The sequence below is a fragment of the Trachinotus anak genome, unplaced genomic scaffold (assembly GCF_046630095.1).
Source record: "Trachinotus anak isolate AG129_WGS33_773 ecotype Australia unplaced genomic scaffold, CSIRO_AGI_Tana_v1 ptg000028l, whole genome shotgun sequence".
Taxonomy (NCBI): domain Eukaryota; kingdom Metazoa; phylum Chordata; class Actinopteri; order Carangiformes; family Carangidae; genus Trachinotus; species Trachinotus anak.
Window position 1 is genome coordinate 17704194 of NW_027273879.1, and position 15411 is coordinate 17719604.

Sequence of the window (15411 nt, forward strand, 5' to 3'; positions counted from 1 at the left end):
GAATGTATGGCAGGGACTCTGGCACTTACTGAGCATGCCCGAACACGTAGCTCTGGGAAGTAAAGACTGGATACTCAGAGAGGCTGATTTTGTTTCACCATGTGCATTAAAGTTGGTGTTTGGCTTCTCATTGGCTGGTTCCAACCCAAACAAAGACCTGAAGGCCCTGTTGCTGCTCTAACTTTTGGACTTGCATTGTGTGTTTTCAAACTAAAGCTGATATTAGAGCTGCCAGCACTGTCATGAGTTAAGCAGGACACTTTGGCTATGTGCAAAACAAAATTGAATCAGGTTAAGCAACTTTGTCAGTGTGGTGATGAGCTTAGAACCAGTGTGTCGTTCCATTCAATACACACTGTGAAGTTTAATTGTATTGTTCATGATGGAGGACTGTTCAGGCTTTACAGAAATGTTTAGACATACTATAGTTCACAGGTGCTTGCATCTGTCTGAAGGTGCTGAGTGACTCGATGCAGATGACTTGATGATTACAATGACTCCTTGTGTCTGATGATCCGTCCTCCCAATTGCTTAAAGCACAATTACAGATAATCTAGCCCCACTGTACATTAACTTTAAGCTGCTGAAACCTAAAAGCTCAAACAACACAAACAGTGTTATAATTAAGTGTGCACACCCACAGGCATGTAAAACCACATGCTTGCGTATGTATGTGTTTTAAAATTAGGGCCAGCTAAGGTATCGTCTTGTCTCCATGGATCAAATCTTCCATATGCTCAAGAATGTGGATGAATGCGTTTTGTTGCTGAAATATCCTGGTTAATATTAAGTTTTTATTTCCCTAAAGTTCAATGAAATAATCAGTTTGAATGTACTATGGCTAAAATAATTTATTATTTTTATTTAGATCTGTCGATAAGACAGACAGGGTGTATTTAGGTGACATAATATAAAGATGCTGACATTTGGTTGGAGTATTGTGTGCTGCATCTACAGTTATATGTAATTGTACTGTATGTATCTTAGATTCAAAGATTTATGTCACAAAAAAACTGGAAAACAACAAATATTTTCAGTAAATTACAGAATTACCTGTAAGTTTTTTATAAATTGTGTAGAAACAAAGTTTCTGGCACAACTTCACCCACGTCCAAGGTAAAAACTCCAGCAACACTTGTACTTAACAGAACAACTTAATTTGATAAACACGTTTCAGCTTGTGGCCTTGGACCCATGGAGTTTTTTATAAATTAAAACTTTATTCATATGGTCACAAGTTAATCTTTTGTATGCGATCCTTTATAAACAATCTATGCTTGATCTACAGTCAGCACCTCCTGCCTGTGCTGTCAGCAGGATTCAAACAAGCCTGATCACGCTCACTGCAGCAGCCGTTAGTTTATCACTGAATCTCTGTAGTTTTGTATTTTAATCTCAACATCTCCAGGTTCTCCCTTCATCCTGATTCATCTCTGTCTTGACTCTAAGTAAAGCACAATGAATGTGGGATCACACACTCACACACGCCTGAATGTGTATGCAAATAACGAAAAAATTATTTCACGTTTCATATTATGGCAGCAAATTGGTGTCTGTGTGCTGTACTGCAAAATGCAAATGTAGATATGCCTGCCAGTTAAAACTTGGTGTATAATATGCAGTCAACACGTCATGTTACAAACAGCGTCTGGAACCAGGCCGATCTCTTCTACCGATTTAGATTCTCGTACACCAAGCCCCAAGGTGTTGGTCACAGTTTGTTGCTAAGCCGAGAGATACAGTATGACAATGTGACAAAAAATGGATTACATCATGTTTGTGCATCCTCTGGCATGTCTCTGCTTTCAGTGCCTCAACACAACGATGTATGAGTCATGCCCTCGCAAGAAGAAACCTCAACAGAAAAGAGCTCAGTTCTCCACCCTAATAAAACAAACCTTCAATGAAATCAAAAGACACTGCAGGATCCTCCAAAATACCATCCATTCACAAACACAAGCCAGCGCTCAAACAATGGTGGCACACCCCCACAAATAAAGGCTGGGGAGAAACACAAACGGACTACCACTGAACTCCTCGAGCGTTTGAGAAAACACCATGTTGTAATGGGACAAGCTTGATTCATAGATTTTTTTCCACATAGTTTGAAAGTGTTTTTTTTTTTCAATTTCAGTTTGTTTTTGTCAACATGGAAGTACCAGAAACAGTTGCTCTAATGGCCACTTGAGTCTGGTTCCAAAAAATACTAATAAAATACTTAAATTTAAAGCAGAATTAAACATGTTTACAGCCTGTTACAGAAAAATGGTTTTGGTCTCGAGAGATAATTTCCTCCTTCATTACAACTGTACCGGGGTGAATTTTTATATAATTTTTTATATAATTACATTTTATTAAGCCTTGAAGTTAGGTATAATTGAGGGTGTGGAGGCTTTGAGTGACAGGTGGGTGAGCTATTGCTTACCACAAACTGGCATTCACCAAAGTCTCGGCCCACTTTGCCCATTTTTGGCTCAGCCAGGAGTTAGGTGGAGTCAGGCACTGCCAAGATGGCAATGGCAGAGCAGCCCACTCTGAGCTTCAAAACCACTCCTATGGGTGACGCCACGAAGGCTACGTCCATCATTATTCACAGTCCATCACAGTACAACATTAAGCAGCAGAATCTACTTCATTGTTCTTTCTTCAACTCTTCAAATATTTCACAATAAAAGCATTCCAGGAAAGTTAAGGGATTAGGGCTCCAATGAACGATTATTCTGAACACTGGTCTGGTCACTTTTTGTAATAAAAATGTGCGTCACAATTTATCCAAATTTAGGCACCAAAAAATGCATTTGCAATGATTAAAAACAGCCAAAAATAGCATCACATCACACTTCAGGAGCTGCAACCAGAGAAACTGACATTTTTGTTTGAATTTATTTTGTTTTCTGCACTGCTGGAAACGTGGAGGAAGTGTTGAGTTTGCATAAACAGCAAACAGCAAATCAAAAAACTGAGATTCTTACTAAATATGATCAAATATCTTATAATCAAATATCATATAATCAAATACAGGTCTGGTTCTATATTTTGTTGAGTAAATTAAGTCCTCGCCAGCCATTGTAGTGATTCACTTTCTGTCTGGGCAGTGAAATTCTTAACATTTGTAGCTGTGATCCAATGACAACAACAACATACCAGAGTGTAACCAAAACCAAACAGTAATAAAGCAAATACATTTCATTCCTGCAGCAGCATCTCATATTCCCAGGTAAACCAGCTCACTCAGATGGCATGTAAAGGCTTCACACTGCGACACACTCACACAGACACACACACACACACACACACCCTCGTCTCAATCACCAACAAAGGTAGAGAGACACTCATTGTTCAAGGTGGATGTCGGGGACGTGAAGTCAATGTGCTGTGTTGTTACCGTTGTTACAGTGTCTGACACAGTCCTGCAGCACAGCGTGCCACTTCTTCTGCTCCTTCTCCGTCATCACACAGAAGTAGTGGTGTCGGGCGTACGGATGCCACAGGATGAGCGGGAACTGGGTCGCACACTTGATAATCGGATGACTGCCCACTTTGGCCTTGATGCCTACAACAGGTCACAAGACAGATGAAAAATGGGAAAATAGAAGGTTTAGAAAGTGAATCACAGACAAGCAGGAAAAAGATTATAGTTTGTCAAACCAATAGCCAATAAGCAACAATACAGTCAGCTGATGAATAAGTAAAACTGCCAACAGACTCTAACTAAAGTTTGATGTAGTGTGTGGATATTCAGATTCTCTGTCTCTTCTTTTCTTACCCGGCAGGCTTGTATTAATCAGCTCTATGTACTCCTCCATTGAGGTCAGGGCCCTGTACCCAGCACAGTTGATGGTGACTTTTGGGTGCAGTCCACGTTCATGTGCCTGTTAGAGAGATTTGTAATTTGTAAAAGGAAATATACATACATTTGCTTAGCCTATCATAATGCTATTATTCATGTACCACTCTGGTATATTACTCTGCTATCAAAAATGACAGTAACAGACACCAGTATGTTGCCCAGTATCTGCCAGGGCGAGTTTAGCTAAGCACAGGCTGCTGCTTCACTCCTACAACACTAATAACAAATAAGGATCAACATCACATTAAATTGCTATCATTCTCTTCATCTCTCACATATACTAATAACACCTTAATGGACAACATCATCATACATACACAACACTGTCAACTCTTCCTTGGTTAGACACTTAATGTTGTATTCATGGATTCACACTAAGCTGTTTTAAAGGTTCCATATTTTACACTTTTCTTTCTTCTTTTCTTTTCTTTTAAGTTTTGATTTCCATAAGAAGATATATTTGTGGTTTTTAGTACTAGAAACAATCTGAGTGAAGTTTTACATCTCCACTTTCGGGCTTATCCCTGTTCTAGAAACAAAATGTTGCTGAGCTAATCAGAAGAGACGTTGAGAGCCTTCTTCTGACTGTTGTCTGAGCGATCAAATAAAAATATAGCAGATTTCAGGTAAACACTTGGAGAAATCAAATCCTGCAGGGTTGCATGCTGGGTCCAGGTAGGCCATGCTGGGAGCATGGCTGAGGGTGGTGACTGCTTTGTTGTGACATCACAAAGTTACAGAAGTCCTGACGGCAGGACTTAATGCAAGTGCCCAAATCACCAAATCAGACAGCGATTTAGTCAAGTAAGAGAAAACTCACTGTTTTGCTCTCATAGAGGTTGATGGTGTAGCTGTTTGGCACGGATACAAAGCGATTCCGCCACTTCCGATTCTCCTCCAGGTACTGAAACAGACTCCCAGAGAAGATGGTCCGGCCCGCCAGAGGGTCCTGAAAAACAACAGAGACACAAAGCAATGTCATAGGTTATGTGTCATTGTATTTTGTGATACAAAGCAGAATAGGTGTGTACATGTTTTATGAATGAGATCGTTCATAATCTCACTTTTTGATAGTGTCCTCAGTGTGAACTATGCATGAGACTTGAAGTCTACTTTCCAAACAAGTGAGGTGGGGATTTTTACCCAGAAACACACAAGTGTTTACACACGGATGCACACCACCCACTTTGTTTTCAGATTTCCTGTCTTAGATCAAATAATCCTGTAACTCAGACTGAGCTCAGAAAGGAAGGAAAGAAGGAGGCAGACAGAGGGGGGAGGCAGAGCTGAAACATGAGCCTTGACAGCAGATTGACTGCTGATTGTTGGTTTGCTTCAAAATGTGAAATTACCTGATCACTTGTGATTATGTCAAAGTGAAACAGAAAGAAAGAGGTGATCCTGCACAGTGCTATGTGAGGTAGACCACAGGCTAATAATACAGATTGATTTTGATTGAAAACACTTCAAAGGATGTTATTAGTTTAAACAGTTATCACTTGGATTTTATTAACGTTAGCACCCAAAACCTTTGGTTTTCTGCTGTAATGACACATCAAATAACGAATTAAAAAAAGGGAGAATATGCAGATGAGGTGCTGATTATGCCTCCTTCTACAGTAAAAAAACAAACAAAAAACAAACAAGGGGTGTAAACTACAGTGTCTATTGTGCAAATGTACTTAACAAACGAAGACAGATTGTTACGCTCCATGCTTGCGACAGCTGTGGCCAGAGGTTTTATGTTTTCAGGTTGTCGGTCCGTCCCACTCTCATGAACGATTTCTCAGGAACGTCTTGAGGGCATTTCTTCAAATTTGGTACAAACATTCACTTGGACTCCAGGATGAACTAATTAGATATGTGTGTGATGTGTGTGAGAACTTCACTTAAAATACACTGAATACCTTTTATTAAATACCTTCAAATTCTTTACTACATATGTTATATATGTACGGCTGGGTATCTTTCAAAAATGTACTGACACTGATACCAATACCTTGATTTTGATACGGATTCCTAATGATACTTTCTTCGATACCAAATTTATCAAATCCATTTTACGAAAAAGAAAATTACATTACATATTACGGTACAAATTTTAGTTTTACTTTAGTTATATTTTAAGCTCGGTCTATTTGCACACTCAAATGTGTGTGTGTAAATAAACAGCCAATCCAAGCATGCTGCATGCTGACGCTCACTGACGCTGATGAGATTTACCCATTTAGTATAAAAATTAGGTACCGAATGAATATTTTTCAATCCCTGGTGGTATCAAACCAATTTGTTCAGCCCATAAAAGTATGAAAGTTCAATACATGTATATGTTGTGTTTGCAGAGCATTGGTTCACATGTGCATAATTATGAGCTTTTGTCAGAGGCACACAAGCAGCTGTCCTTCACATAGTGAAGACAGCAGATGAGCTGTCGTAATAGAATTTCAAAGAGTGTCTCTGCTCATGTGTGAAATCTGTTCCACTTCCCCTCCAGTGACTGAAAACATGGACAAAAGTGAGACCTTCAGTCCAAAAAGATGAGAGGAATACAAAAACCAGAGCGGTGGAGCAGAGCGCTCGCTCATTAGGAGATACTGGTACATAGACCCGAGAATGAGCTCATTCATGTAGCGTGTATAACATCAGGCTCTGGTGGTCAAACAGCCCATATTGATGCAAGTTTATGTTACACGTTAAGCTACACACAGCAGTGCAAATTTGTTCATGTAACCCTAACCAAAAACATACTGTAAGCATGGCAGAAATTAAAGTCATTATTATAATCCTGAATAGCAAATGTTAATCATTAGAACCAAATTCTTAGAGACGATCTGATGGCCGAATGAGCCTCCAGTTCGAGTCCCGGCCAACCAGACCATTTACTGCATCACAGTGCCCCACTCTCTCCCTGCATTTCCTGTTTGTCTCTATTCTCTCAAATAAAGGCATGAAATGGACAAAAATCATATTTTTAGTTGCACAATGGTAATGGTATTGGCATGGCAACAGGTTAGACCCAGCTAATATGAATTATTAACTTAACTGTCTGTAACCATCTATCAGAGTTTACAGACTGATCTAGCTGCTTTGACATACACACACAAAAATACACACACACACACACACACACACTCACACACACACACACACACACACCTTCCCGATCGTCTGACTGTTCATGTTCATTGAACTTTGCTGTAGCGAAGGCGCCTCAGGTGTCAGCAATTACTTTAGTGAGTACAATGTAACTATAACTGATATACTGTAAATGACAGCCAACAATAATAAAAAATAATATCTAAGTTATTAGTGATAAACTAGAATAATTTTTTACTGTCCAGTTTCTCACATTAAAGACATGACAACAACTTTGTTTCATAAAATAGCAGAGATCCAGTCACAGATGGAAGCCACACTTTTTGTGTTGCTGTCTTTGAAGGTTGGGTTCAATGAGCAGGTTTGAAGCTCTCACAATGAACTTGCCTTTCTGTGAAGCAGCTGTGACTGCGTCCCTCCTCCTCCTTCTATCTCAAAGCGGACGCTGTTGAAGAGAGCGACTGCGTACTGCTGCTCGTACACATCACTGAACTCCTTCATCAGATCTCTGGTCCGAGCTGCAGGGGGGCGCACAGATAAGAGGTCAGACACTAGACAAAATAATCATCACACAGTTTTATAGTTTTATAGTTTTCTTTAATAAGGAAGATGCTTTGGTACAGTGAAACACTTAAGATGAAGAAAGCTACATTTAAACAGTCACACTTTTGCTTTTCAAAATCTATCAATACTGTAATTTAAATGTCTGTTAAATATTAACAGAGTGTGGATGGAGAGCTGCAGTTCTCTTGTAAAGACATACTGTCTTTTTGACATGGAGACATGAAGCCTGTCGTATCAGCTCTTTATGAAAAGTGCCGTGTAATAAAATTTCAAATGTGCCTTTTAGATAGTGACAGCACTTTAGACAGAGACACCTACCATGGAGTAACAGCACAAATCCCTCTGTGTTGTGGCATCTGGTAAAACTTGATATAAGACATTTGACTGTAATTGCTGCTTAGCAAACACTATGAGTAAATATTGATAAGAGACTTGTTAATATTCTCTAGTTTAAAATGTCATGTTCATCTTGTCGCAGCTCTGCAGTGAATCTTTAATATTCACACAATGAAACATTTAAACCCAAGACCACAAGTTTTTATAATTGCACCACATCAAATGGAAATGTTCTGGATGTGCTGCCAAGTTCAACCTCAGCCTCGAGCTTTTATGATTTTAAATTGAACATTTGTGTGTTTTAGACTCTTGGTTGGAAAAAAATGAATCCTCTACATACAGCTCTGACAACTTGTGACTGGTATTGTTCCGTATTTTCAGACATTTTATACATTAAATGATTATTCATTAATGAAAATAATTGTTAGGCCCAGTTTTGACTCAGGGCAGAATCTCCCAGTGGGAATCAGTTAAATTGAATCGTAATTTTTCTCAAATCCTCTCACTGCCTGACTCAGCATTTCTTTTCCAGCACTCTCTGCAAGAAGCATCCTAATAAATTGTGCAAGAACATGAAGGAGAGGACATGAGCTTTTCCCACATTCCAGTGCTGGAAAAAAAAAAAAAAAGTCAGTTTGCGAGCCGATCAGCGTGTTTGACTTGGTCAGCAGCAGACAGTGTCGACTATGATCTGTTTATGGAAGGGACAACACAGGAAGGAGGGAGCCTGGCCTGCAGTGGGAGAGCAGGAAGGAAAGAGCTGACAGGACAGGACAGACAGGGAGGGAATGTGGAGGAGACGGGGGGACAGGGACAGACAAACCTATTAAAAACATCATGTCGTACCAGGAGGAGATGAGTGGACAGGTCAGAGGAGAACAGGAAGAGGGTGAGACGGCTGAAACAAAAACTGAAAACGATGGGAGCAGACAGCAGTGTTTGGTGAAGCTGCGTATCGACCCGTAACACTGTCTCGGTACTTTCTTCTTAAAATGGAAAGGACTTTGCAGAAAAATGTTAATTATGCTCAAATTAAGCTACTGAAAAAAGCATTGTTTTGGTATCTGTACCAGAATAGATTTTTCCTGTTCACCCTCGAGTCTGGGAGCAGACTGATGAGATCCTGTGAGATGGAAAATTTGCTCTATGAAATGTATCTTCAGCTCTTAACACAGTGTGCAGATCTTATTTCTGGCTCTAAATCACTTTGTCACTTTTTTGCTTTAAATTGTGAATATCTGACAAAAACTCTTTGTTCTGTGTAAACTTCCACCAGATAAGTGCTGGTTAATGGGGCCTCCTTTCCAAACGTGGAAAGAGTTGGTACTTTCCACTCGTTGTCTCTCTGTGCCAAAGTCAGCAGCCTGGGAAGCTGTTCATGGACGGCCTTTTAGGCACTTGGAAATTGGAATTTGGGAACAAAGACCACATCATAAAACACACACCCAGTCCTCTGTTTCAACCTGTACAGGCATGCTAAAAGTTCTGCTGTATCCTTCTCACTTATTATCTACCTTCTTGTGCTCTGCAGATGTGAGAAAAGTGAGTCTTCAGATACACTGTCAGTGAGATGTTCCCGCTTCCTTGACTCGCAAATAAACAAAAATGTCGAACCTCACGTGGTGCTACAGGAAAAGAGCGGAGCACCAAAGTCACCAGGATTCATTCTGTGGGAACCACAAATGTCTGTAGAAAATGTCAAGGAAACTGTGACTGACCAACCATCCCTACAACCAGACAACCAAATACCTCAATCTCAATATGTAATCTACTAACCTACCAATAGGAATGCAGCATGAAATGATGCATTCATTGTTTACCACTATAGATTTTGATGTTTTATTTTTGCATATTGACGTGCGTTGTACGATTCACTGGGTGTTATAATTGTACAGTCTGCATCAACCAGTCTCCAACCTGAACAACCACACATGTCGTTTTTTTTCACCCCTTTGATACGACCCATAGGAGTGTCTCCTGAAAAAGCACCCCGACAGTGACAGGTGGTTGTCAAGGTTACAATAATAAGGTAATAATAACAAACAGAGCAGCATACCTACCTACCTTCGTTGCAACGGTTACTGCAATAACGGTCATGACTTGGTTAGGTTTAGGAAAAGGTTGTGATTTGGGTTAAAAAAAGTAGTTCCTCAACATTACACAGTCTTTGTTGTCACAGTTACAATAATAACAATGTGGATAACTTTGTCATGGACAACAGAAACAACATAAACTGCTACTTTCACATGGGAATCAACCACCCCTCTCCTTTGTCACATTCCTGAGTTTGTTGACTCATCCATCCACCACAACCTCCTCCTGACGTGGATTTTGTTGCTCCATGAACTATGTCACCTCATTTTTCCCTTTGCTCCTGTCATAACTATGGGTCTGCTGCACAGACGACCTGTGGGCTAGTTTTATGCAGGACAGTCTCATCTACATACATCAAACCTGATGTCATACCCAAGTTTATTAGACTCAGTGTGGCCTGTGAAAATCTCACAGTCTGTATGCGCCTTTAGAAGCCTGGAAAGCCCATGTTTAAGATGGTGCATATCTTCATATTACCTTGAATAAATATCAATATCATATTGATTTATGACCTTAAACAAACACACCTCCAGCTCAAATGGCTGCAAATGGCTTTCATGAGATACCGTATGTTCAAATTCTACTAAGTAGCACAGTCGTAGATACTTCATTTTCTTTGATATGGACAGAAAACACAGGGAACGTGTTTCAGCATCTGAGAAAGACTGATGAAACGAATTGAGAAAACCCACCAAGTCGAGAACAGCTAGCTAACAGAAGCTGTCACTCAGGGTTATGATTGTCTCACTTAAATACTGTATGTCCCTGTGGTCCACCAGCACCTACTGAATACAAAACAGTGTCCAAGCTACACAAACTACAACTACAATGAGATCAGTTTGAGTTCAAGCACCAAGGAGCATTTTAGCCAAATAACCTGTCTTTAGAAATGTTACTTATTATTAGCACCACTTAAAAAGCATGACTGAGACGCTGACATAAGCTGACAGCTCAGGTCATCTGCGTCATTCACTCCCTGCTTTTTCTTTCTCGTTCTATGTTTGAGAAACAACTGTGAGATCCTCATGATGGCTGAAATCAGCAGCATCAGTCTGTAGCAGATCTGAAGCAGGGACGGATGGATGGACATGAGCTGTGTGGGTGACCACCGCAGTTAGGATTCGCATTTGTATATGTGAGTATATATGTGTGTCTGTGCGTGTGGGTGTGTGTGTGTGTGAATATTGGGACTCTGTTGTGTGGGCTCACAAGGGAGGAGATCATTTGGTGAGAATGTGCTTAGGCAGCAAGGATGAAGAAATCACCTTGCTGGGAGGTACACACTCCAAACAAAACTCCCAGTGCAGAAATGCTGAGTAGCCTTCACACACACACAGACACACACGCACAATGTGCACACCCACTACCACACAGGATTTGTAACTGGTACTTTAAAGGACATGCTATTCATCCGCACATGTGGAGGACACAACAAACGATCTTCAGAGAGACGACAGAGGGAGGGTGTGTGGGACCCAGACAGCAGCTATTAATCCTGCGACATGTTTGTACCTGCTTCACCTCTGCAGCTTCAGCTAAAATCTCCTCCTCTGACTCAACTCTTCATGTGTATCTTGTTCTCAACTGCAAGAAATGTTGCACAATTTCAGCTATTCTAGCTGGAAACTTAAAACAGTGGTGGTTTCCAGTTCTTCAGAATTCTTTTTTTTTTTTTTCAACCACAGCTGTCCACAGTGATAATATAAATCTCCCCTCATGTGTAGCATTGCACCAAACTGCCAAAAAGACATAGATTTCCCAAATAGGCCACATTTTTCTGTTGTCAGTAACAACACAGGTCATGTGATGACTCCTGAGCCAGCTCCACTCGCTGCTGAAGACTCTCAGATGCAGCTGAAAGCTCCAAAAAAGGCTCAAAAAAGGCTAGTAAGAGATGAGATTATATTTTCCCAGAATCTCACAGACTGTTGTATTTTGAGGCCTCTCCCTTTCTTAAGTGAGGATGAGATCAGATATAAGGCATTGCTGTTGCAGTATAGGCTTCCAAAATAATATTTATTTCATTATTAATGCATTAATTCATTATTTTCAAATGATAAATGTATTGTTTATTCCACAAAATGTCAATAAATAGGAAATATAGCACATCACAATTTCCGAGAGCCCAGTTTGACATCTTCAGATTGCTGGTTTTGTCTACTCAGTAGTTTAAAAGTCAAAGATATTTCTGTGACTTAAACAATGCATTTTCTTCCCATCATTTCAGTAATACTACAGTCACTGCACTGTTTCAGCACTTCTGGGCTCAGTCTCTTCAAATACACAATAACAAACACAACAGATGAAACCAGAGAAACAAAACATCACCACAGGAGGCAGCTTCCAACACTGTTATTCTTCCCATTTTCAACTATTTTGTGAGAGTATTTCTCTGTCTCATTCACAAAAAGCAAAAACAACAAACAAACGGAGTGCCTCAACCTCAAGAACGTAATCTTTGGTTTCTGGAAGTGGTTTCTTCGTGCAAGTACGCATGCCAGCACACACACACGCACAAACACAATTACAATGCTGAAGCTGTAGGAGCGTACTATCCCCGCCTAAAATGAGTTTCTGGAAAGCACGAGTGTGGAGGATCAACTCAAACGTAAAAAACAAGCCAGTCTTGTCCCCTCTTGCGTGTTGCTTTGGTCCTGTGGTTCATTTCCAAACTGCTTCCAGTGATGACAGTCTCTTAATTTCAGGGAAGCAGCTGCACATCCATGGAAGTGTTTCATCCACTGCTCTGTTGCTCTGCCTCCCTCTGCTCCCATGCCTTGTTGAAATAATCACACAGACCTGCACAGTGCACTGTGGGAGGCTGGAGCAATCTGAGACCTAAATAGCAGCCAGTCCCAAACTTATACAAACATGCTCCCCTTTGGGAAACCTACTTATTATCTCGGAGAAACAGGCCCGCAGCAGAGCTGGGATTCAGAGGAGCTCTTTGAGAGGAGCAGAGCAACAACGCAGTGTAGCAAATGAGAGGAGAACAGGCCAGGGAGAAGTCATTCACCACATATTCTAATCAGACTTAACGTGCAATTCCTGCACAGAGGTTTCAGTGGATTTCTCCCCTCAGGTTAGTGTGACAGCTCAGTTTAAAGGAAGTTTGGTTTAATCTAGAATAGACACATAAACTCTGTGTTTTATAGGCTACAATTCAGACAATTCTGGCATAGGAGAGTGGTGATTTCTCTACTGGAGGATATAAGAACTTAATAAAGTTGTTACAAACTTTTAGAGGAATTTCAGTCTTGTTTTGGATATGAACAAATTAACTTTCAAGCCTCCTCAGGGTGTGAGAAACTGTCTGTACGCAGCCCAGGCTCTTTTCTCTTACCTGTAATCATCTCCCGCCTGCTCTCATCCAGGTGAGAGGAAACCACGTCCCCCATGCTTCCAGGAGAGCCGGACTGGTCCTGCTCACAGGCTGTACTCCAGGTGAAAACAGGCTTCGGTGGCACTCGCAGCAGTCTCGGATATCCGTGCTGGGCCGCTGTCCCGTCCTGCTGAGAGGCGCTCGGCTCCCTCTTCTCTCCCGCTTTCTCTAATGGGGGAGGAGGCGGGCGGAGGCAGCGACTCCCCGCCGGCGCGGAGGAGGTGAACACTGGTCCGGTTCTCAGCGGTAGGACACACCCTCTGGGAGTCATCACTGGTCCAACGTGTTCAGTCGGCCCTGCCAAGGGTGTGGCCAGAACCAGGCGCTTAATAAAACAGCAACATATTCAGTATTTACTGTGCACATGATTGTTATTTCTTTGGACTTTATTTGACGTTAAATTCGTAATTTATGAGGATGACGTGGAAATCACCAGCATCCGTGTGTGGGGAAACCACTCCTAAGTGATGTGGCTTATCTTAAAATCATTCTCTATTGTGGATTTAATTTATTCTAATAAAACTCAGGGAGGTGAAAGTGAGTTGATTCCTATTAGAGATTCTGCTCCATGAGGAAAAATGACCCCCAGTGGTGCGTTTTCCCACATGAAGACACATGCTGCCCCCGTGTGGACTGTCTGATATTTAAACGGGTCCGTACCAGGCTGCTAAAGGCTGATAAAAAACATGCCAATGCTGAGAGCAGATAGTTGTGAAATAGTTCAGCCTTTAACCGGCGACCATGTGGAGACCATGCAATCTCTGCAGGTCCTTTAAAACGTCTTAAAAGCATCTAATGCCACATTTATAATCATTATCTAATATTCTGATAAACTATGATCAGTGAGCCACAGGAGTTTAGCAGCAGCTGCTCTGGTCCATATTGAGAAGCTGCACAAATCAACAGTATTTAAACTCCCACCACAGCTGCAAGACATGACAGGAATAACCTCCTCTAACGACCGGTCCATGAGCTGATCCTCAGTCGATTAACTGACAACAATTTCAATGATCGATCATTTAGGTCATAAAGAAAAAATGCTTAATAGCAAGTCACACATGAGGAAATGCTGCTTTCCTGTGTTTTACATCATGATTTCGGATATTGTTCAAAGTGTTTTGAAGACACTTAGCAGTGGGAACTTATCTGTGATGAAAAACAATAATAAAACAATCACTACAAGCAGCCTTATCGCCACACAGTAAAGCAATTTAACAGAGACAAGAAAGAACAAACATATGACATATAGAGACGATTATGTTATAGGCCCAGTGATTGTTTTTCACATCTTCCAGTATTTAAAGCAAATACAAGCTCGCCTATGACACCACTGACTGAGTGCCATGTTTCTGGACAGCAGGCACTAACATTCATCCTTCATGATGTGTGAGTAACGTGAGGATAAGTTGAGGACGTCAGAACATGTAAAAGGCTGTAAATGAAGTTTCGGTGAATACCACATGCCTAATCCCGGCTGCAGTAAATAGTTGAGGCTAATAAAGCGCAGCTGCAGCCAAACGTCCAGGAGCACCAATGAGGCGGAAGGATACGCAGTGACGCTTCAAACCGGAGGCTCCTCCGCAGCGATGTGAGGTGAGGGGGGAGAGGGAGAGAGAGAGGGAGGAAGCAGAGGGTGATCACTCGGTCCAGGACTCAGCAGCATCATGGCACCTATCGGATTAAAGGCGGTGGTCGGCGAAAGTAAGATTTTTTTTTTTTAAATTACTATTATTTTGTTCTAAATTTGGTGAGATATCCCGCTGCGTGTTGCGCCGTGTGCGCAAATCCGGCTGTGGATGTGTGTTTTAGCAGGGTGCGGATGGCTGGGTGGTGATGATGATGAAGGTGGTGCTGTTGGTGCTTCATTGTATCCTATTGTAAAACACAGCGGTGTAGTGAGGGAGCTGTAGGTAATCTGCAGAGGCTGGGTTGTCTCACCGGGCTGCTGCGGCGCGGTGCGCAATTGTATTTGAGGCTGCGGAGAGCTGAAAAAGGCTTTAACAGGCGGTGATTAGCCCACTGGTGGAAAATGTAGGCATCATTCTCCAGAAGGATGCAGAGAGCCTGGAGGCAAAGGCAGCCCACATAC

The 15411-nt window shown here is 41.4% G+C and overlaps 2 protein-coding genes across 3 annotated transcripts in view; one reads left to right on the top strand and one right to left on the bottom strand.

Moving 5' to 3' along the window:
• The window catches only part of niban2a (niban apoptosis regulator 2a), a 30621-nt gene extending 16983 nt beyond the window's left edge, over positions 1-13638 (bottom strand). Inside the window, exons 1-5 of the mRNA XM_071465789.1 lie at positions 13284-13638; positions 7334-7464; positions 4671-4799; positions 3767-3872; positions 3386-3553 (exon numbers count right to left, since the gene is read on the bottom strand). Coding sequence (XP_071321890.1) covers positions 3386-3553; positions 3767-3872; positions 4671-4799; positions 7334-7464; positions 13284-13593 — 844 coding nt within the window. The 5' untranslated portion in view covers positions 13594-13638. The remainder of the gene's footprint in view (positions 1-3385; positions 3554-3766; positions 3873-4670; positions 4800-7333; positions 7465-13283) is intronic.
• Positions 13639-14910: 1272 nt separating this feature from the next.
• The window catches only part of stxbp1a (syntaxin binding protein 1a), a 33983-nt gene continuing 33482 nt past the window's right edge, over positions 14911-15411 (top strand). For both annotated transcript variants that reach the window (XM_071465731.1, XM_071465732.1), the window contains exon 1: positions 14911-15023. In XM_071465731.1, coding sequence (XP_071321832.1) covers positions 14987-15023 — 37 coding nt within the window. In that variant the 5' untranslated portion in view covers positions 14911-14986. The remainder of the gene's footprint in view (positions 15024-15411) is intronic.